Here is a 22,720-nt window from a genome sequence, read left to right on the forward strand (position 1 = left end):
TTTTGTGTTACGCACCTGAGATTGCAGATTGCATAGGCCCTGTGGGACATGGGTGCCCCCTCCTGTCTCTGAGTTCCTGGGCTCCCACAGTCTTCTACCCAGATGACCATCCATCAGCCAGGGAGAAGCATGGTCAGAGAAGGAGCTGTCTTGGCTTATTTCCCTCTGATCCCTGTGCTTCTCAAAAAAGTATTGAACTGCTAGTGAATAAGAAATAGGCATCTTCTAGGAAATTTGGGAACCTTATTCAGAATTTTTTTTTTCACTATCATCCAAGGAAGACATACATACAACATTAGAGTAAGAGCCCAAAACCTGATAATGTGTTAACTCACTTCATTTTTTAGTATTTTAAAAAATACAATTCACCCACAATAGTCAAAGATATAGCTACGGTGGGACTATTCAAAAGAATAGCCTGGCACCATCTGACAATACATCAGCATTTGCGGAATGAATGAATGAATGAATGAATGAGGTATCTGCAAACTCTGAAGATCATCTCAAAAGAGAAAGACTCAAGACTGTATTGTGCAGTCATCATCTTGTGGAATCATCATTTGATTCACATGTAGCCTTTAGAAGGGTCTATTTTGGAAAGCACGCCCTGGATATAGGTTATGGGTGTGTGTGTTTTAAAAGAAACAATATGCATAAAGGAAAATGCATAAAAATACCATGTTTATGTTATGGATTGTTTTATGCAGCATGTGTTATAGCTACAGATACCTGGTGTACAGAGACATACACATATGTGCCACATATGCACACGGATGAAAGGAAATGTTGAAATTTGTAGGTTTTCATGGGTTTTAGTGAACCTTAATTTTGCTTCTTTCCAGACTGTCTTCTACAAGTTTCTAGGTCTTGTTTTTGTTGTTTTTGTGTTTTAAACAGGGTTCTGGTCCTCTGGTCTTACCATGTAAATACAGCAACTAGGGGACAGTCACCTGTTACCAACCTCCCAGAACACAGAGGGATGTGAGGTTGTCATTATCGGTGACACGTAGCTGCCTTTAGAAATTACGTTGTTCCCTTAAAATGTTCACACTAGATATCCTACTGAATGTCTTCTTGGCCATCGCTGTAGACAATCTGGCTGATGCTGAAAGTTTGAATACTGCCCAGAAAGAGGAAGCTGAAGAGAAGGAAAGGAAGAAGATTGCCAGGTAACTCCATTTTCACCCAAGAAGAGAATCTTGGGCAGAACCCAGGCCCTCAGCTCTCATTTCCTCAGAGCTGAGAGTAGGAGTCACACGTCCCCATGCTTAAAGAATCTCTGTGGTTAATTTTGGTGGCATAAAATAAATGATGCGTTCAATGCTGATGAGCTCTTGGATGAGAATTTTAATAAGATGATCCATGTAATAAACCCAGTGCACTGAGGTGAACGGGGAGCAATGAGGATGGGTTGTGCTGTGGTCTCACTGTTAGGGTTGTTTCCAATTAAATTCCGTCCTTCATCAGGCCACTGTTGATTCAGAATCTGGATTAGCATTTTTATACATAGCAATATGGTTACTTGGGTTCTCATGTTTTCTTCTGTGTAGAAAAGAGAGCCTGGAAAATAAAAAGAACAACAAACCAGAGGCCAACCAGATAGCCAACAGTGACAATAAGGTATATGTCCTAAAACAGTTCTCCCCTTTTTGTTTCACTATGGGTCTGTTGATATCGTCATAAATGTACCATTTACACTGGGAAGGTATCATGCATGATATTTTGGTGTGAGGGTATGACACACATTATAGATGCTGGCTTCCCAGGGGGATTCTCAGTGAATTTAGGCAGCTAGCTGGTTATTAATCAATATTTCACCAAATAACTGGTATGGTCAATATTTGACTGGTGAGACTACTTATTTTTTCTTTATTGGAATTGTGTCACCAGACCTGACCTGTTATATCTTCTCAGTGGGGATTAAAATCAAGGATGTTAACAGATGTCTACCTCCAGAAGGGATCTTAGGATCCGGTTCTGGGTACTCAGGGCTGTAGTGTCAAACTTCATCCCACTCATGACAGCTCTGGATTTTTTATTCCTTTGTTTGTTCCGCGAGTCAATAAATACTTACTGAGTGGTTAATGTGTGGCAGATACTGGAAATCAGGAATGAATAAGACCAGTGAGGTCCCTCTGTGCATGGAGCTCACATTCTAGCAGGGAGACAGGACCTCGCAGTTACCACACAGTGTGTAGGACAGTGTTGAGTGGGGAGGCGCGTGTATGGTGGTGCTGGCTAACCATGGCTGGATGGAGGTTATACCTGTTTTCTCCTCATTTGCCCTCAGAGCTGTGTCTTAAGCAGAATCATCAACAGGGACACTTGCTGTCCCTATGCACGCACGCACTTCTGTGCAATGTGCACTTTGGAGAGAGTTTCTCTCCCTGCACTGAATGGCAGGGTCGAGTCTGTGCTTTGGTCCTCTGCGGTGCATTGAAGTCAGAGTCTCCCCTCCTCCCAAGCCCTCTCTGTCATCGTAGGTTACAATTGATGACTATCGAGAAGAGGATGAAGACAAGGACCCCTACCCACCTTGTGATGTGCCAGGTATGGTGGCAGAGGCCGGTGACAGGCTCTCGGTTCAGGGGTGATACGGCTTTGCTACCACTCAGTGATCAGAGGCTCAGTCTCTGGCTGGCTAGCCCAGCTGGGGTGCATGGTGAGCAGTGAGGCTGCCGAGGCTGTGGGCCTCATCCTTGTGGCTATGGAGCAGTCAACCCTGCTGCTTTCCTCGGTCACCCAGGTAGCTTGCATAACTCAAATTCCAGGTGGTGGGGAGAGAAAGTGTGAGTGGATCAGGGCAAGACCCACCTCTGGTGGGAAACCTCTCTAGGAGGCAACCAGCCATTACTACTGTTATTATTACTGCTCACCTGACCCTTTCACATTTGCTGGTGCCTTACCTTTATTGGCTGATGTAGCAGGGACTCTGGGGGCCGGGGTGCCAGTGGGGTGGAGGACACTGATCGTGTGTGGCTTGAAGCCCCACACACAGTTTTCCAGGCAGAAGCTGAGCAAAGCTACTGGGGAAACAGCCGGATGCTGGGAGTACTGCACTGATACCTTTCACCTTTGCTCAGACCTGGACTTGCCGGGCCCTCCTTCCCAGAACTGCCTGCACTCACAGACGGGCACTCTTCTCAGCCCTCCACAGGCATTCAGGCCACATTCTGAAGGGTTTTGACCAATGTAAGGCGATAGATGTGAAAGTTGACTCTTCACGTGAAATTGAGAATAATTCAAACCCAATGCAACCATTATTTCATGCCTACAAAAAAAAAAGTGTCTCATTTAAAGTAGGGGAAGAGGAAGAGGAGGAGGAAGAGGATGAACCCGAGGTTCCAGCTGGCCCCCGTCCTCGTAGAATCTCAGAGTTGAACATGAAGGAGAAAATCGCCCCCATCCCTGAAGGGAGTGCATTCTTCATTCTGAGCAAGACCAACCCGTAAATACCTGCTTTCTGATTTCATCGTTGCCGTGTCTCACCTGTCCCCCTACAGATTGCTTGAGGAGGGCTGGAGGTGGGGAGAAGGAGGGTGGGTCACAGCCCCTTTCTGTGCCTGTGCCTCCGAGCCCCTGAGTCCTTGCTGGCCCCTCTCTTGTTCCAGCTTGCCTTTGCCCTCTGCCCATCTCTCCTTGGCCACCTCGTTCCTGGATGAAGGTGCTATTATAGGTATATGACCAGGTCCTGGGAGGATGCCATCCCAGATTCTCCTCCTCCTTAGTCCCTGTACTGGTCAGAGCCCACAGCTCAGGTGTCCATGGGTTGCTACCTGTGAGGCGTTTCCCATCCAGAGGACCCTTTCTTCATGAGTGGGTCTTCTGTTAAGATGCTTTGGGGATGAGAATTTTGCGACCAAGTTCTCCACAGCGTCTTCATCCTGAGATCCAGATTAGTTGATCACTTTTCCCTATTGAGTTCGATGGCAACAAAGTGATATCGCTCGATGATATTTTATAGGTGGTAGCTATTCAGCTCCATGCTATCCTGCTTAAAGTAGCATTTTTCGTGGTAAAACGATAAGGTGCTCACTGGGAGCCCAGCACTGCAAGTGCGGTAAGAAGACAATGTTTATTAGTAGCCGGTTTCTAGGTTTTCAATCATCTGAGATAGATGGCATCCCTGGGGGAATGAATGGCTCCTGGAAGGGTTTCTAGAATTGCAGAAGCAGTCCTTGGCTGTCAGAGAAGAACCCTATGGAATTCACAGTCCCCAGGGAGACACAGGTGGGAAGAGAGGCTGCTGCCCTTAGTGAATTGAGGATCTGATGGTAGTTTTTACAGTGTGTCACTGTAGAGAATTTGGGTATCTCTTTTTAAAAAAAGGTACTCACCTGACGTTACTGATGCCTACAGCTCACTGGGTCTACATATATTGAAGGAATGGATTTATTTCCCTCCCCAGAGCTGTGAACACTCCTGCCCTCCCTGCCTTGGAAGGTTCTCCCCAGACTCACCTGCTAACAGCTTGCAAGCCCTCCAAGGGCACATCCCAGCATGAAGCAGCCCCACAAGGGAGGATTTGAAGAAAGGGGTCAGTTTCTCATAAAGTTGACTCCAGTTTTGAAAGTGAAAAAGGACAGGGCACCTGGGTGGCTCAGTCAGTTAAGTATCCGACTTTGGTTCAGGTCATGATCTCACGGCTCGTGAGTTCAGGCCCCACGTTGGTCTCTGTGCTGACAGTTCAGAGCCTGGGGCCTGCTTCCAATTCTGTGTCTCCCTTCTCTCTGCCCCTCCCCTGCTCACACTCTGTTTCTTTCTCAAAAATAAATATTAAAAAAAAAATTACAAAGGAAAATAATTTCAAGGGGAAGATATATGTATTCTATAGGTCAAAAAGTCTTTTAAATTCTAAAGTCAGGTGTTGAGGTTAAATTCTAAAGTCAGGTGTTGAGTCTGGCGCTAACTAGCCTGTGGGACATCAGGCAACGGCAGGACACTGAGGACCATGACATGGTATGTAAGATTCCCGCACGATTCTTGCACGGTGCAGCTTTCTCTTCACTTTCTTGGGAGTGCTTGTGGGTCAACTCCAGAGTTTAAAAACAAAAACCCACTTAGGACAGAATCTCCACATAACAGGAGATTTTACCAAACCCATGAATACTGTAGTCATTTTCATACAGCCAGGTGATAGCATTAGAAAGGGGTTGCTCTCCTTCCTTTTTAATTTGTATTTATTTTTTCATTTTTAAGCTTATTTATTTTGAAAGAGAGAGAGAGAGTGGGAAGGGGCAGAGGGAGAGAGGGAGAGAGAGAATTCCAAGCAGGCTCCACATGGACAGCATAGAGCCCGACGTGGGGCTTGAACTTATGACTTGAGCCGAAACCAAGAGTCGGATGCTCAACTGACTGAGCCACCCAAGGGCCCCTTAATTTTTATTTTTAACTGAAGTACAGTTGACGTACAGCATCATATTGGTTTCAGGCACACAACATAGCGATTTGACCAGTCTGTGTGTTACACAGCATTCGCCACGAAAAGCATGGTCGTCATACAACGTCATTGCAATAGTATTGATGATATTCCCTATGCTGTACTTTTCATCCCTGTGACTTGTTTCTTTTATAACTGGAAGTCTGTACCTCTGGACCCCCTTTACCCATTGCTCTATTCTTGTGAGTTGTGGCAGTGAGCTCTGAGCTCAGATTCCTTCCAAAGGTAGGCAAAGGAAGCCACTGGGCTTCATGTCATGGTGGGAAAGCGTCATAGTCGACCTGGATTGGAAATCTCCCTCAGTCCTTACTAGCCTTAAGACCTCTCACATGCTTAAGCCTCAGTTTCCCCACTTGTAGCAGGACTATAATCCCCACTTTTAAGGACGTGATGAATGCTGTGTATGGAGCCCCTCCTCCCCCCACAGAGTTGTGGCACTGTGGGTCCTCAGGGTCTGCCTTCCACGACTTTTGAAGGGCTGAGGGTCAGGTGGCTCTGGTTGGCCGGGTTGGGGCACGGACAGCTGTCCTCTGCCTGACTTGTCACCTCAGAGCAGCGCCAGCATGCAGGAGGCACTGGCCGTGCCGAGGGCTGTGTCCATGCAGTGGTTTCCCCCACAGGATCCGCGTGGGCTGCCACAAGCTCATCAACCATCACATCTTCACCAACCTCATCCTCGTCTTCATCATGCTGAGTAGCGCTGCCCTTGCCGCCGAGGACCCCATCCGCAGCCACTCCTTCCGGAACACTGTAAGCCACTGAGCAGGGCCAGGCGGGCGGGTCTCCCTCTGGGATCAGCACCCATCTCTCTAGCAGGGACTGTCACGCAGGCAGGGCTAAACGTTAGAGGAAGCCTCTCGTTCCCCCAGAGGTATTTCAGGTTTGTGAGTGCCAGAAGAGTTTTGTCTTATCAGGACAGACCTTTTTTGAATCCTGTCCTCTAAACTTCATCTTAAACACTCTGCAGCAACTTATAGTGTATTCAGGAACCCTGCTTCTCCTCCTGTTCGTCCTTTACTGCCAACATTTTGGTCCCTCTTTTCCCCTCCCTGGTCACATTCACATCCGTGACTGTTTTGAGATTTCTGCCCAGGTGGAAGCATCCAGCAGGAAGAAAAAGTAAAAATGGAGCCAGGTACGTCATGTGCCCAGAAGCTCTTCCTTAGTGCTGGTGGGAAGGCGTGGAGCCTGCCTGGGCTGAAATTCACGAAGCTACTTGGTTTTGCTACTCAGCGGAGGGGTTGGGTGGAGTGGGGGGGATACAAGTGAGGGAGCCGACGGCGTGTGGAGCCAAGTGGTTCAGTGGAGAGGAAGGCTGATGTTTTGATAGGGCAGGAGGTGGTTTTACAAAGAAAACAAAGAGACAGCTAAGTTGTCTATTATCGGTCTGTTTCGTGCTTTAGGGAGAGCACATCTGTGCTGCGCAGAGACCGGTACCTCAGGAAGTTCTTGCCCAGGTGGGTCCCCTCTTAGCAGTCAGCTCATTCAGCACCGAGAACAATCCCAAGGCGACACAGCTTCAGAAGACCAGTAGACTGTTGTCTGCTCTGGCCTGGAGACTGTAGTGCAGTCTCAGATGGTTGTCAGGAAGCCCAGGAGAGGGAGGCCCACGAGTGTGTGAAGCCGTCCGGCATTGCTGCCCCTTGTGGTTCATGCCTCTCTGTGTCCATCCGAGTTTTAGAAATTTGAGGAGTAAGGCAAATTACCAGTACCCCAGGATTTTGGTTGTGACAGGCCTTGTGCTGTATCTTTTCGGTTCCAGTCCCGTTGGTTTGAAGCCTGGCAGGCCCAATGTATCAGGCTGATAAAACATGGGCGCTCTGATATGCAGATTTTAAAAAGACTTTCCTCCCAAGGCACATGTTGGTGTTGATGTAAAGACGAAGGCTGTGCATCTGTCTGAATCTGCACTCACAGATCAGGGCTCTTGTTAGAGATTCTGACACTGTCTCTACATAAGCGTTCAAATGGAACAAAGACCTCGGTGTCCTCAGGCCCCATCATAGAAATGAGGCACAGCGGGTAGAAGCTGTTTGGGAAAAAAATACTGTTATTGAGAAACGAGGTCAGGAGCTAGTCTAGAACACAGATTGGCAGAGTTAATTTACACGTGGCCCCGTGTTCTTATTTTTATTGTAATTGCTTCCCCATGAGTTTATGTCCCTGCTGCTTTTTCCAAGAATGTTATTATTGTTTTTAAACAGATGTACATATTTGTATGTGTATTGCTTTTAAAATACTACAGTGTTTATTTTATTGTGGTAAGAATGCTTAATGTGAGATCTACTCTCTTGATAAATTAAGTGTACGAGACGGCCTTCTTAACGGTAGGGACTATGTTGTACGGCAGATCTCCAGAACTTACTCATCTTGCATGACTGAAACTCTATCTCCGTTGGCCATCTCCCCATTTCTCCCGCCCCCAGCCCCTGACAACCTCCATTCTACCTTCTGTCTAAGGGGTTGACTACTTTAGATACCCCATGTAAGTGGACTCATGCGGTGGCTTTTCCGTGGTTGTTGTGTTAACTTAGCTAAGTTATTAGTGGAAGAGGAGTGAATGGAGAAAGAATAACCTGAATCTAAGAGCTTTGACCTCTGGCACTGGGTTGAGTTGCTGACGTGTGGGCAGCGGTGTCTGTCTTGGCTATACGTGTGCTTTTGACATGAACAGTCCTGCTGTGACCTCGGATGAAGGAAGGGGCAGAGGCTGGCCATGTACTGGAAATAGCTTTCATTGCCTGGCTAGAATCACAAATACACAACAGGCTTCCAGCAAAATCTATAAATCTCAGAACGGAAGTGGTTTGAATAATGAATGCCCTCTGGAGAACTTCCGTGGAGAAGAGCTGGCCTTTGCTGTAGGTCCGTCTCCTTACTGTGATGGAGAGTAAAGGGCTCCCCTGGGCTGGATCCCACACTCAAGTAACAGGGTCCGGGGCTCACTCCCTGCCCAGCCACACCGTGACTGGCTGTGCGACCTGAGCAGCCTGCCCACTGACACTCCCACGGTATCCTCATCTGTTACATGAAGAGAGTTGGTCTGGGGGTCTCTCCACGGTCCCTTCAGCTCTGATCTTGGCCTCTGCAACTGGCAGAGTCTTGGCTGCCATCTTTGTGGCTGAGGGTTCCCCGTGAGCAGCCTCCGTTGAGCAGTCAGACTCTTGGTTGCTGGCCCCCCTGCCCCACCCACCTACCTGCCCCCATGGCTCTGAGAAGCAGCAGGGACCCCCCAAAGGGTTCCCTGAGCAGGACTCAGTTGGAGGGTAGATGATATTTTCAGGAATACTGATAAAAGCAGCCTGGACCGATTATTCAAAGGCCAGGTCAGTCTGTTCTTTGAGTGGGCCCAGCTAGGTAAAAAACAAAAACCCAGTGTTTGGAGAGAGCAGTGTTAGATGCAGAGCAGGACCATAAGTAGAACTCTTCTCTGAGGACTTATTCAGCCCTGCACACAGGTGACGGAGGGGCACTTCCACCCTGTTTTCACGGGCTGGAATTGGAAGGGGCATGTGGAAACTTCTGGCCCTGTTGGATGCCACTTAACATCTTTATTTACGTTTTTCCACCAAACGGAAGCTCAGCTATATGGTGAAATATGACACCATATTTCATTCTTCTAAGAATTCCCTTTAAAAATCTGAAACGTGTATAAGGCTCCGGTTTATCTGGTGTCACAAGTTTGTCCATGTTGTGCTCTGATGAGCAGAGGTTATTAACAAAGCGCTTTTAGAAATGAGCTTCTGTCTGTCCATGACACGAGACAGGGAGGAGAGTCCGCATGAGTGGTGAAAGGAGGTAAGTGTCCCCAGATGCTCTTTCTCGGTCACAAAGAAGAGCTGTCACTGGGCCGGGTGGGGCATTTATAAGCGTCTCTGCACCTGCCTCCAGAGCGGCAGGCTTATCTCAGGGGTGTGGGTGTCTGACTGCACGTGGGGGTTCTGCCCATGGGCGTGCACGCTGTTGGAGTTCATCTGGATGCCTTTTTCTCATTTCCAACGTGTTGTACCTTGCAGATACTGGGTTACTTTGACTATGCTTTCACAGCCATCTTTACAGTTGAAATCCTGTTAAAGGTAACGGCTTTTTCATTGATCCTCACGTACTCTAAAGCAGCTGTAGCAATAATAGTTGCAATTCTTTGTTTACTTTCCAGATGCTAGGTTACGCAGATTATGTCTTCACTGGTACTTTTGCATTTGAGATCGTTTTGAAGGTAACAGGTCCCACAGCAGTGTGTCGAAGGGGCCTGCTCCTGTGTGACACACGGCAAAGAAGCGTGAAGTGCTTTTGACTATTTTTTTTATTTTTTGCCTTCTGTGATCAAGCTACACTTTTTTTTTGTAAACCAAAGGATTTTTTTTGTTCCTGTAACCATTCAACATGTTTTTGCTGTTTCTTTTTAACCTTTAAATGCATGTAGGAACTTCTTTGGCTTCATAATAATGACTGGAAATTATTTTGCTCCTTTTAAAATATATCCTCTGAAATGTGTCATCTGACAACAGACACATCACTATGTGTGAACCTTCTTCCACCTTTCCTGACCTCAAAGTCAGAGGAAAAGCATTTATCCTATGAAGGGAATGTCTCTCCTTTCATTTCTTTGATGGAATGGTTTTCAGTGGCCTAAAATAGTAACACACTATTTTCTTGCAATGGGATTTGCAAGATAACCTATTTGTGTTAAGATATTTGATACGCTTTAATGGATGGGCTTACATTTACACAAACAAAAGGAGCACCCTTTGGACAGGGCGCCCTAAATGTACTGCCCATGCATGAGCTCACAGTTGCCATTGCTGCATGGTTTGTGTACAGATTGCGAAGGCCACCCAGGCCCGGCTCATTCCCCGCGCGTGCCGAGGTCTGGAGACCCGCAGCAGAGAGCCAGGAACACCTCTGACGTGCTAAGTGGCATGGGTCACTGTAGGACCGGGACAGTGTGGCCCGTGACAACTGTCAGAGCAACTGTGTCCCAATGGGGAGACAAGCTGAGGAATTTTCACCACAATTTCCTTTAAACCAATTTTGGGTTTTTACGTGTGCATCTCAGGAAAAAGAAATGTATTTCATGTTCGACTACTGTAGAACTTGGGCTCTTTACAAAATATTTTATGAAATGAAACCTCGATGAACTTTGCCAGGGAATGGGGTACTTAGAGTTCCTTTTATTTTCAATTAATAAAAACATTAGCACAAAACCAACCAGCCTCTGTTTAAACCTTTGTTAAAAACTCTAAAAATTCACATTCACTTTCCTGCCTTTAAGCCCGTGAATGTGGCCGACAGTTGTCTCCTAAGTGGGTGCGGGGGTTAGCTGAATCTAACAGGGCTTCCATCATAAGGAGTACGCACGCAATGCACAGGGGGTGGGGTCAAGCATACTCACCCTGCCTCTACTTCATCCTGAGCTGTCTTTTTTTTTTTTCCTTATAATTTGCCGCCTTCTCTTCAAACTGAATGGGGAACATGATCCACTTAATCTGTTAGCTCAGCTCATCGAGGTTTTATTCTACTTCCCACATGTCTAAGTTGTTAAATGATTATCATCATTCGTGGGCTTTGGGGCCAATGAGATACAGGGTTATTTAAAAGAAACAAAAAAACCATTGTTGCTTTTAAATTTCTGCATATTTGCCTCAGTGACTTAAGTATTCTGAGTTTTATTCATTTAAAACCTGTGTGAGAGGGTGGGAAACAAGCTTAGAAACCGGAAGGACTCAGACAATGGAGGCTCGCCGAGAAGCATCTAGCATCTGAAGCGGTGGTTCCTGCTGGCCGTGGGAACACTGGCAAGGCTATATGGCTATTCGGTTGAACCACAGCAAACTGCCATTTGTGTAGGTCAAGAATGGTGGTGTGTTGGCGATTTTATATGGTTCAGTGTAACTGTTTCATGACTCTGGCCCTCCTGTTCTATACTCCCCTGAGCCTCCTTCATCTTTTTTTTTTTTAATGTTTATTTATTTTTGAGAGGGGGGGAAGAAGAGAGAGAGGGAGACACAGAATCCGAAGCAGACTCCAGGCTCTGAGCTGTCAGCACGAGCCCGACCTGGAGCTCGAACTCAGCAACAGCAAGATCATGGCCTGAGCCGAAGTTGGATGCCCAACTGACTGAGCCACCCAGACGCCCTCCCCCCTCCTTTTTTTTTTTTTAGCACAAAATGAACCCTGTGTACTTTGCTGTTTTTGCTCTGGGAACATCCTCACTAAACTCCTTTGTGCATCACCAGTAGGCACCTTTCTGGGGCACCTGAGGTGGTGCTCTGGGTGCACATGACATTGACTGCAAAGCAGGGCAACTGCCCTGGGGAGACGCCTGTGACAGCTTCCTGGCCACACCTTGCATGTGCTGGAGTCACTGGGCTTGGAAGCACCGTTTTTTTTTTTTTAACATTATGTTTGAGAGACAAAGAACGTGAGTGGGGAAGGGACAGAGAGAGAGGGAGACACAGAATCCAAAGCAGGCTCCAGGCTCTGATCCGTCAGCACAGAGCCCGACACAGGGCTCGAACCCACGAACCCTGAGATCGTGACCTGAGCTAAAGTCAAATGCTTAACCGACTGAGTGCCCCCACCCAGGTGCCCCTGAAGCACCGTGTAAACTGGATGTCTTGCTGGAGGACCACTAGCAGCAGGCAGGGGCCTAAACAGCGTGAGTCTCTGTGAACAGAGCCTATGAGCTTTGGGCTCCAGCACTTTCGCTAGCCGCACTGTGAAGGCACGCTGGGGTCAGTGATGTAGGCTCTTCTGGGGCCTCAGGGGCCAGAGCCAGCATTTTGTGGGGCAGCCAAGTTACCTGATGAGCAGGGCCATGCGGACACTCCTGGAACAGGCTCTTTGGACCTGCCCACGTTGGATTTCTACTTGCAGTTTACTATCACTGATATGAAGTCTAGACTGGTCTCCTCTGAAATGTGTCTGAAATCTGCTGCCCCATTTCCATTATTGAACCAATATCTGGTTGCTCAGCCCTGCTGGTTTATATGTCTGGCTTCCTAATGCATGCTTGTTAATAAAGTACTTTCCTGGAGGTTTTGTAAAGAGCCCAGGTTTCTTTTCTTCTGGAGAGAAAAAAAAAAAGACACAGTAAATCACTCATGATTCTGTTTATAGATGGCGACTTTTGGAGCTTTCCTCCACAAAGGGGCTTTCTGCAGGAACTACTTCAATCTGCTGGATATGCTGGTTGTCGGGGTATCCCTGGTATCATTCGGGATCCAGTAAGTATTCTGGGGTGGGTGTGAGTGTGTGAGCACAGGACTCTTGGGCAGGATGGTTTCTGGGAGGGATTTTAACATAATTCATAAAGGCTAGGCATCACTTTAACAAGTGCATTCAGTTACCCTGGAAAGCCCGATTTGTGTGCATGCCAGAGGGCATTGGCACTGTTCGTGTTTCTTGTGTTTCTCCTTCTCTCCATGCCCCCTGCCAGGTTGGGCATATTACTGTCTGTGATATTTGCTTTCAACAGAGAAGTCTGAACTGGGAGAGAGGGAAGCCCGGTTCTAGTTCAGCTTCCTCCCGGGCATCGTGTAGTCCTTCTCTCAAAGTACTACAGTTCTCATACAAGAGGGGGCCTCTGGGGGAACTTACAGATTGGATATTGAAGGCTTCCTCCCTTGATCTCCAGGATATAGCAGCTGCCATGACCCCTTTCTTTTGTCTTCTACAAGTTTCAGCTAGAAGGGGGCCGAGGCTACAACTCAGGGCCCCAGGGCCTTTCCATGGCCTTTACCAATGTCTGGTGGGGAATAGCCCCAGCTGCAAGCTGCCTGCCTGCTGTACCTCGGGGGTCTGGGGCAGAAGTTCCCATAGGAATGTCCTGCCGTGGCCTTGCTTTCCTGCTGACTTACAAGTACCTGTGCTCAGGTGCTGGCCATCAGTACCCCCTATGAGGAAACGTGCTCACCTACTACCTCCGAGCTCAAGTTAAATGGGGAGGCTGCATCCCCCTCAGAAGACCGAGGACCCCTGCCTGAGATGGCCCTCTGTGCTGGTCCTCACCTCCCACCACTGCCCAGGGGGAGGGAGGCAGCAGTCGCAGCTAGAGAGAGGGTGTTCTCACAGCATCTTTGCAGGCCCCATAAATGCCAGGCTGTGTCTGCCCTCTGCCTCCCGAGCATGTGCTCCAGCCGCCTGTGGGGCTGCGTGAGCCGTGTTCTCCCGTCTGCCCTGGAGTACCCCCCGCCTTTGTCCCACTGACCCCTGGACTCACATGGCTACCATGTCCCCAGCTCCCGGAGGATGTGCTCTCCTGGCAGCTTGTCCTGCATCCCCTCCGTTGTCAGCCCCACCACACAGGTGGTGATTGTGTCCCACCCAACAGCGAACTCCGCAGAGGCCAGAGAAGCCCCGCCCAGGGCACCACAGCAGCTCTCCCACCTCTGAGAGCAAACCCGACCAAACAGACCTGCAGCCTGAAAGCCAAGGACTGCCTAGCATTTACACTGAGCAAAAAGGACAAAGGAAATTGCTAAATTGTGCCTCTGCTGCCTTAGCTCCGCGCCCCAGTCAGGGCCTCTGCGAGTCCCATGGGCCTGGCCCAAGAGGGGCCGTGAGTGTGGGCTGGATGGAGAAAGACCTATGTGTGTGTGAGTGTGAGTGTGTGTGTGTGTGTGTGTGTGTGTGTGAGAGAGAGAGAGAGAGAGAGAGAGAGGGAGGGAGGGTGCTGGGGGGAGGGGCACTGGGGGGAGGTGAGCTCAGCCCCATCCGGGCCATGGTCCTACAGTGAAGGCCACGTGAAATAATTCCAAAGTATTTTATCTGATTGTAATACACTCTGCCTTCCTTCTTTGCTCTTTTCCTTAGATCCAGTGCCATCTCTGTTGTGAAGATTCTGAGGGTCTTAAGGGTCCTGAGGCCGCTCAGGGCGATCAACAGAGCGAAAGGACTTAAGGTTTGGATTTCTGCCCTCCGGCCCAGGCTGCTTTGGTTGGGGCCAGAGCTGGGCTGAGGCTTGATGGGTTTTACACGGCTGTACATTTGGAAAGGACATTTCTTTTTTTTTTTTTATTCTGAACATTTTATTATTATTTTTTAATGTTTTTATTTTTGGGAGAGAGAGCATGCATGTGCACGCACACGGGGGGGGGGGGCAGAGAGAGAGAAGGAGACAGAGGATCTGATGCTGACCACAGATGGCTCGATGTGGAGCTCGAACACAAGAACCACAAGCTCATGACCTGAGCCAAAGTTGGTCGCTTAACCGACTGAGCCACCCAGGTGCCCCTGGAAAGGCCATTTCTAACCAGTGACGCTACCTCTGACAAGTGCTGAAAGCATTTTACAAATATTTTCTTTCTCTTTGCTAATTTATTTTTCTTTATGAGATTACTGTTCTATTACTTTTTAAAAATTATTAGTATTTTCTTGGGTTGGGGTGCCTGGCTGGCTCAATCAGAGGAGCACGCAATGCTTGATCTCAGCGTCGTGTGCTTGAGTGCCACGTTGGGGTACAGATTGCTAAAAGAAATAAACTGAAAAAATTAAATTAAACAAATAATATGATCTTGGGTTTATTTTGGTCTTTAAATCTATTCTCATGCAGGTTGTATAAAAGGCCAGAGGTTTTGCATTTTCCTGAGTCCTTTTATGGGGGGCAGGGGTCCCTGTGGACCTGTGTGCCAGGCAGTGCCGCACCTGGTAGTGTTTCTTCTGACTAAACCACTTTGGAGGAAACCAGGGAGGGGCTGGTCTGTAGGGTGCTCCTCCCAGGTGGCCCCACTGCACCGGGGGTAACTCCCCACAGATAACTACCTGAAAAACAAGTGCAAGGGAGGCACAAATTTGGAAAATCATATAAAAATGCACATAAACGTAGAAAATCCTGATGGGTATTAGCTCGCCCTGTGGCTGAAACAACAAAATCAGATGACATCCCTCTGCCTTCCCCGGGTCCTCTCTCCCCAGCACGTGGTCCAGTGCGTCTTCGTGGCCATCCGGACCATCGGCAACATCATGATCGTCACCACCCTTCTCCAGTTCATGTTCGCCTGCATCGGGGTCCAGTTGTTCAAGGTACGTGGATGTGCCTTCTGGCCTGAAGCCCAGCTGATCTCTTTGTGGGGAGCCTGCATTTGACTGCCTATCTCTTCTGTACGCAGGGGAAGTTCTATCGCTGCACGGACGAAGCCAAAAGTAACCCCGAAGAGTGCAGGTGAGTGTCCTGAACGTGAGAGTAGGGAACGAGGAAGCACAAATAAGACACTTGGAGGGTCTGCTTGTGCTCACTTTTCAGAAGTTTTCATCATGGATTGTGAGAGGCTTATATGCTCAGCTCACGGCTGGAGAGAGGATGGGTGGGGGGGGGGGGTGGTGGTAGTTTTGAAGTGACATTCACATATCATAAAAGTAATCATTTTAAACTGTGCAATTCAGTGGCATTTAGTACAGTCACACTGTGGGACAAGCATGGCCTACTCATTCTAGTTCCAAACCTTTATCACCCCCAAAAGAATGGATAGATGGCTTTTGATGTTTGGTATAGAATCTCTAAAATCAGGGGGAGGGCATGCACTGAAACCTAAAATAACAATTCCAAAATTCCCCAGAGAGCCCCCCCACCTTCCAGCCACATGGATAAATCCCCCTCCCCCAACTGGAACTCGAAGCTCAACTCCCTGGCATTCAGGAGCTGGCTAGCTTCTACCGACATGTTTTCCAGGCTGCCTTTCTCCCCTTGCTCTTGGCACCCACATTCGGGGCATGTTTTTATTCACAAGAACAGGCAGAGGAGAGACAAAGTGAGAAATACTCATGCCTCTTATCCCAACATGTCCGGAAGAATATGAAGGCAGACACGAAACCATTGCCTCAGGTTGTAAGACCGCGTAGAGTTCTGTGTGTCCCCATCCCTTTGGGACGGCACCGACTGAGGACTTGCTTGCACTGCTTACATTCCATTTGGGGTTTCTTTTCAGCAGAAGGTGCGGTCAGAGTATATCAGCCTCAGTGTGACTGATTGTGCACCTCCGGGGGCATCATCCATGCAGGCTGCGGGGGGGGGGGGGGGCGCCCCCCCCTGGAGTTTATGCGGCAAGGCAGCAGGGTGAAGACCCCTTCTCTTCTCTCACTAAGCCTCTGCTTCCCCATCTGTGGAATAAAGACATTGGCCCCTTTCCAGAAATGAAATTCGATGACAAATATTGTGTATCAGAAATTATAGAATTATTTTGGAAAGAAAACTGGGAATATCGTTAATACAAAGAGAAAGAGTGTGATTATAGCCAAAAGGCCGAGAGGAGGGTGTACCCGGGCTTGCTTCCCGGAGCTTGCAGAATTCTCCAGGCCAGAGCCTCTGAGTCTTCAGTGTATGCGTTGAGCCCATCGCATATGAGAGGCGTTTACTGTTGGGTAGTTTTCATTTGTTATCAGCCATATGCTGGATATCTGCCTAGTTGCTCTAGAGAATACTCATTAAACTAGTAGGTCCTCAGTGATTATTGGAACTGTAGACTAGAGTAAACGCAGGACAAGAAGAGGAAAAACTCAGGCTGTGCTCGGCCCAGAGGTGGGGCCTGGCTGGCAGACAGTGCAATGGTGCCTGGACGTGGCCTTGGAGCAGCTGTGACTGATCTCAGGTTAAGCCAGAATGACCCACACTTCTTTTCCTCCTTAGGGGGCTTTTCATCCTCTACAAGGATGGGGACGTTGATAACCCTGTGGTCCGTGAGAGGATCTGGCAAAATAGTGATTTCAACTTTGACAACGTCCTTTCTGCTATGATGGCGCTGTTCACAGTCTCCACGTTTGAGGGCTGGCCTGCGTAAGTATAGAGAACACCTTGATAATGTCCCAAGTCATCCATTCAGTCATTCAGTCATTCGTTCCCAGTTCTAATGTGCGCCAGACACGGGTGGCTGCCAAAGTGCCATGTCTTTCACTGACCCGCTCACTCGCTCATTCATAAAATGTGCTTTTGGTACCAGCTTCGTGCAGCATGCTGTGTTAAGCCCTGTGGGAGAAACAGTGGTCTCAACATGTTCCTCTCTTCAAGGCCTGAAGCTAGTCAGAGTATCAGGCAGTCAAACTAGGCAGGAGCTTCTGCCATGTCAGAGATGTGCAGAATAGGGTTCTGAAGGTTGGCTAGGATTTTGATGAGTAAAGTTAAAAAAAAAAAAAAATCCAGAAGCAGGGAAGAAGGTAGAATACAAAAGGGAAGTCTCTTACACCTTTGTTCCCTGTGCTCTGATACCCACCCCAGCCCCAGCTCCTGCCACCTAGATGTATGTACATACGCAGAGTCCCGAATGTCAAGTTCTCACGCCCAGAGGAACTGCAGAAGGTGGACAAGTTCACTCTGTCAGGCTGGCAGAACTCTCTGGATGCATGGGAGAGTCAGAAGTTTTACAGGAGAGCCTGTGGGAGGAAGAGGGCAGTTGGGTGGGGTTTGTTCATTAGGGAACTGGTCCTAGGGAGAAAAGAGGCAGGAGTGAGCCCCTTTACTCTGTGGAGGCACTGGCTGCACTCTTGGGTTTTCAGCAGTGTGTTTTAGCAAATCAGGATGGCAGGTGAGGGAAAGTGAGCAGATTTGGGACCTGGGGCTCAGAGGAGCTGGGCTCATCTGCTGGCTTTGCCCCCAAGGAGTATGACTTTGGTCACCTAGATCGCTCTGTGAGCTTCCCAATGGGGATGACTGTAATGTCTGCCTTTGCAGATGGCTGTGAAAGTGTGTAGCACAGCCCAGCGTGGGGTGGGTGCCCTGACAGTGCTGAATCTGCATCAGAGTGGGGGTAATTTTAACTTGGGGATCTTACGGTAATTTCCTTTCTTCCTACTGAGAGTTCTGCTTAGCATATATTTAATTTCTGTGTATATTTCAGTTTGGGGAACTTCTCAGTTCTTTGGAAATCCCGGGTTGCTCGCTTATTGTCCTTGTTGGCGTGTGTACAGTTTTCAGTTCTGCCAGTGTCTTACACGTGGTGTCCTTCCTCTCTCCCATCTGTCAGTAAAAAGGAGCATTGTTGAATATCCATGAAATCTTTTCTCATGTCCTCAAAACATCAGTCAACAAATGTATCTCAGGTGTCCCCTCCTCTGGGCGCTGGACCGGCTGGGCCTAATGCCAAGGAGGGTGCCTCGGGGACCTGTGTGTCCAGGGGCTATGGGTGGGCTCCGAGGGAAGGGTCTGACAGGCAGGGGGTGGGCCCACAGAGGCCGTCAGAAGAGGTGCACGTCTGGGCAGGTGGCAGGGCTCACCCAGTCCTTCTGTTCTCCAGGTTGCTGTATAAAGCCATCGACTCCAACGGAGAGAATGTTGGCCCCATCTACAACTACCGCGTGGAGATCTCCATCTTCTTCATCATCTACATCATCATTGTGGCTTTCTTCATGATGAACATCTTTGTGGGCTTCGTCATCGTCACATTTCAGGAGCAGGGAGAGAAAGAGTATAAGAACTGTGAGCTGGACAAAAATCAGGTTAAAGTCACACACTGTTTGGGCTTCTGTCCCTTAAGCAAGAGAGGAGTGGCTTGTGTGTTGCCAGCTTCTTCTGTGCACACAGAAGGCGTGCATCCGCTGGCTGTCCCGGGGACTCGGGGCCTGTTCACAGCACCCTCTCAGCCACTTTGAGTCCTTGCTGGGGAGAGCGCGTTTCTCAGATACAGATCAGACCTTGTAATTGTGAAATCAACCCCACCCTATGGAGAAGTCAAAGAATGCTTAGGCCACCTTCTGCAGGCATGACCCATGAGTGATGGCTCGTAAGCTTGGTGGGGGATGTGGCCAGGGGCCGGAAAGCACCCACTGCTCCTCCCACAGCCCTTACGGCGGGGGGGGGGGGGGGCGGCGTGGATTGTGTCTTATCTCCTCAACCTCAGCACCATTGATATTTTAGGCTAGATAATTTTCAGTTGAGCATTGTGTGCTTTGTAGGATGTTTAACAGAATCCCTGGACTATACCCACTCAATTCCAGTAGCAACCCGCTGCCCTGAGTTTTGACAACCAGAAGACCTCTCCAGACATTGCCAAATGTCCCATGGTTGAGAACCATTGACTTAGGAGGAAGTAACCTATCACACTGCAGGAAAAGTGACTAACTTTAAACCTGTGTCTAATATTGCACTGGTGTCATTCTCCCGTTATCCACTGCCTTGTTTGAACAAATCTGATAGCAGCAGGGGCCTTTGGCTCTGATTGAGTGATGATATGAGAGAGCCAGGAGACCTGCTCCTCTCTGGGCTTGCTGTAGATTGAGGGCACCCAGGAGTTGCTTTTAGAGGTCCCTTCCAGCGCTAAAAGATGGTGAGGTGGAGATTCTGCTCTGGGAGTTTCCCCTGGGCCCTGGTTTGCTAGCACTCCCATTTGATGATGACATAGGAGCAGGGAACATCTGCCAGCCTGGGTTCCTGAGAGGAAGTGGCTGTGGTAAGGCTGGCTGTCTCCGGCCGCAGCTGTGCCCTCTGGGGCAATGAGGACAGGGCCGGCTTGGTTTGTAGGAAGATGTTGCTTTGAGTTGTCAGGGCGTCCCTTCAGATCCCATAAGGGGTGATCAGAAGGAAGCCTGGTCCTGCTCCTCATCATCCCCCACTCCTCCCACCTCCCAGCCCCTGGAAGGAGAATGTCAGGACGAGGCCCAGGCTGGCTGAGGTGGCAGAACCAGAGCTACAATTGTGTCAGCACTTGAGGTCCAGAAGAGGTTCGAATTGGGGGTCCCTGGAGTCAGTGTGAGGGGTCACAGCAGGGCCAGATTCTGGACAGAGGGAGCCTATCTGAAGTCAGAACCCAGGGTCAAAGCAGGAGAATGGAGTTGGTCTGGGTCTAAGAGCAAGTGGGGCCTTACACTGAGCCCACGGGGCTGGAGGTCCCTCTGGGCTGCAAAGGGTGGACCAGTCTCAGCCCCAGAGTGAGTGAGAAGGACAGTGCTCTGGCCATCATTTCTGACCACATCCTGGGGGCTCTGAGATGAACATGACAAGCTCCCGAGTGTCAGAAGGTCCCAGGCAGACACACCATTAGACACGTGTGGTTAATACGGTCTGGCTCCCAAGAGGTGTCTCATGTGGATCCTGTCTTGGGGAGTGAGTCCAGCCTCTCTGGCTCCACAGGATTTCTGTGCCTCTTGTTACCTGGCTTCCTTTGCTAGAGGTGCCAGAACCGCAGGCATAATGCACCAGCAGAGAGGAAAGGTAGGGATGAGGCCTGGGTTAGGCTCTGCTCCTCTGCTTGTGTACCAAAGAACCTCCAGCAAGGCATTTCACAGCTCTGGCCTTCCGTCTTAATAAGGAAAATGGAAGCAGACTCGGTGCTCTGCTAACCCACCCCCCAGGTTGCTGTGAGGGGTTGATGAGGTGACGGAGCTAGAGGCCCTTGGCCAGTGACCAAGGCACCCGTGGGAGTGGCTATTGTGGTTTCCCCCTGGTCCACAGTCCCCCTCGGTGGGTGCATGTCCGTCCTTTCAAAGCGGGCGGAAGTATATCCGACTCCCATGGGTGTGCTCAGGACCCCTCCTTGCTCTTTTTTTGCCGTTGCAGCGTCAGTGTGTCGAATACGCCTTGAAAGCACGTCCCTTGCGGAGATACATCCCCAAAAACCCCTACCAGTACAAGTTCTGGTACGTGGTGAACTCCTCGCCTTTCGAATACATGATGTTTGTCCTCATCATGCTCAACACACTCTGCTTGGCCATGCAGGTAAAAATGGAGACAGCCGTGGGGGTCACGTCTGGGCCTTCTGCACAGCCCCCTGCCCCAAATTCTCAGGGGGGCATGCCACCCCGTCACAAGAGAATGGGTTTGATTTTCTGATGAATCTAGGCTGTAGTTTGGCCAGAGTCCCATTCTGGCTAACAGCTGTCATGGCAGGCATCTAGGATGGCCCTCTTGTTTAAGAGACCACCTCTACAGCATGACCATAGGTAACATTTCCCTGGAGCCTGGACCTGGCATTCAATTCTGTAAACATTTACTATGGGCCTCCTGCGGCCAGGGAGCATCTGAGGACTAAAGCTTGGTCTGTGTGGAGTTGGACAGACAGGCATTCCAGTCCTGCCTTACTCCTTACCAGATGGGCAATCTTGGCAAGGTTATTTAAATCCTCCGAGCCTTGCTTTCTTCATTGGCAAAATAGGAAATCTATCATATCTATGCCAGAGGTAAGGTTTGCACTGGAAAATTCACATCAGGCACTGGCACTGGGCCTGTCACAAAGTAAACACCCAGTGTTGAAAAACAAAACATAAGTCACATTTCTGTCCTCAAGGAGCTCTCAGTATGAGAGTGGGGAATCTTCCAGCTCATGGGGAAGAGCTTGACCTGCATTATAGCCACTTCTTACTATACTGGGGGCAAGGCATGTAACTCCCTTCAGTTGGCCAAGTTGGTATTAACAGTGAGCAGGTCTGGCAGTTATACTGTTGAGTAGATAATTCCCTAGCACAGAAGCCAAGGTCTAGATCCAGTTTCCACACAACTTGAGCAAATCAAACCAACTCCCAGTGCTGTTTAGAAAATGGGTCTAAAAGCCACCAGAGGGACATTTTCTGGCATGTTTTTGTAAATTTAAGAAGTCTTTATGAACGAGAAGGACCACATGCCAATGTAGGGAAGAAGTGTGAGGTCAAGATAATATGGCCTTTTATTGAACGTGGACCTAATAATGGCATCAAAATGATCTCCAACCAAATCCTACCTTTAGTCGTAGACATTTGGGTGGGTTCTGCCTTGTGCCTGGGTCAAGGCCCTGAACATAAACCCAGCCAGGAGGAAGGGTGGGTTCCCTTCATCCTGAGCAGAGGACATGGATGTATTTCCCCTTCATCTTCCAATCATCCTCATTCTGTCAAGGCTCCCCTGTGCTTTGTGGTGAGTTAATCACGTGCGCTAGAACCAGTGAAGGTTGCCTCCATGTCCAAGCAGAGGGTGGATGCCTACAGGGACCAGGGGGCTGGGGAACCTCCTTTTGTGAGGCTGGCTGGGCTGGGTCTTCTGAGAACCATGCCTCTGTCATCGTCCACAGCACCACGAGCAGTCCAAGATATTTAATGACGCCATGGACATTCTGAACATGGTCTTCACTGGGGTGTTCACCGTCGAGATGGTTTTGAAAGTCATTGCATTTAAACCTAAGGTGAGTAGCTGGACCCACCTTCCGAAGACTGTTGTTGAATCACCCCAGAGAAGCACACACTTCCTGTTCATTGTGTGTTACTGAGTTACGCTGAATTGCTCTGGCCGATAACTGGGTTATCACCTGAGAACGTTAGAATCTGATTAGGGCATCTGGGTACATATTGGAAAGCAAAACTACAAAACAAAACCTCATAAAAACAATT

General features: G+C 49.0%; 1 protein-coding gene across 1 annotated transcript in view; it reads left to right on the forward strand.

The window, feature by feature from the left end:
- CACNA1D (calcium voltage-gated channel subunit alpha1 D) overlaps nucleotides 1–22,720 on the forward strand; it is a 301,425-nt gene that overhangs the window by 225,514 nt on the left and 53,191 nt on the right. Inside the window, 14 exon segments of the mRNA XM_019417198.2 lie at nucleotides 1,055–1,169; nucleotides 1,551–1,620; nucleotides 2,484–2,550; nucleotides 3,301–3,448; nucleotides 6,061–6,190; nucleotides 9,457–9,516; nucleotides 12,560–12,666; nucleotides 14,255–14,342; nucleotides 15,356–15,463; nucleotides 15,550–15,602; nucleotides 17,064–17,210; nucleotides 18,664–18,865; nucleotides 20,922–21,080; nucleotides 22,405–22,515. Of these exon segments, the coding sequence (XP_019272743.2) occupies nucleotides 1,055–1,169; nucleotides 1,551–1,620; nucleotides 2,484–2,550; nucleotides 3,301–3,448; nucleotides 6,061–6,190; nucleotides 9,457–9,516; nucleotides 12,560–12,666; nucleotides 14,255–14,342; nucleotides 15,356–15,463; nucleotides 15,550–15,602; nucleotides 17,064–17,210; nucleotides 18,664–18,865; nucleotides 20,922–21,080; nucleotides 22,405–22,515 (1,565 nt within the window).

The sequence above is a fragment of the Panthera pardus genome, unplaced genomic scaffold (genome assembly GCF_024362965.1).
Source record: "Panthera pardus isolate Hobbes unplaced genomic scaffold, ASM2436296v1 HiC_scaffold_8, whole genome shotgun sequence".
NCBI classification, from domain to species: domain Eukaryota; kingdom Metazoa; phylum Chordata; class Mammalia; order Carnivora; family Felidae; genus Panthera; species Panthera pardus.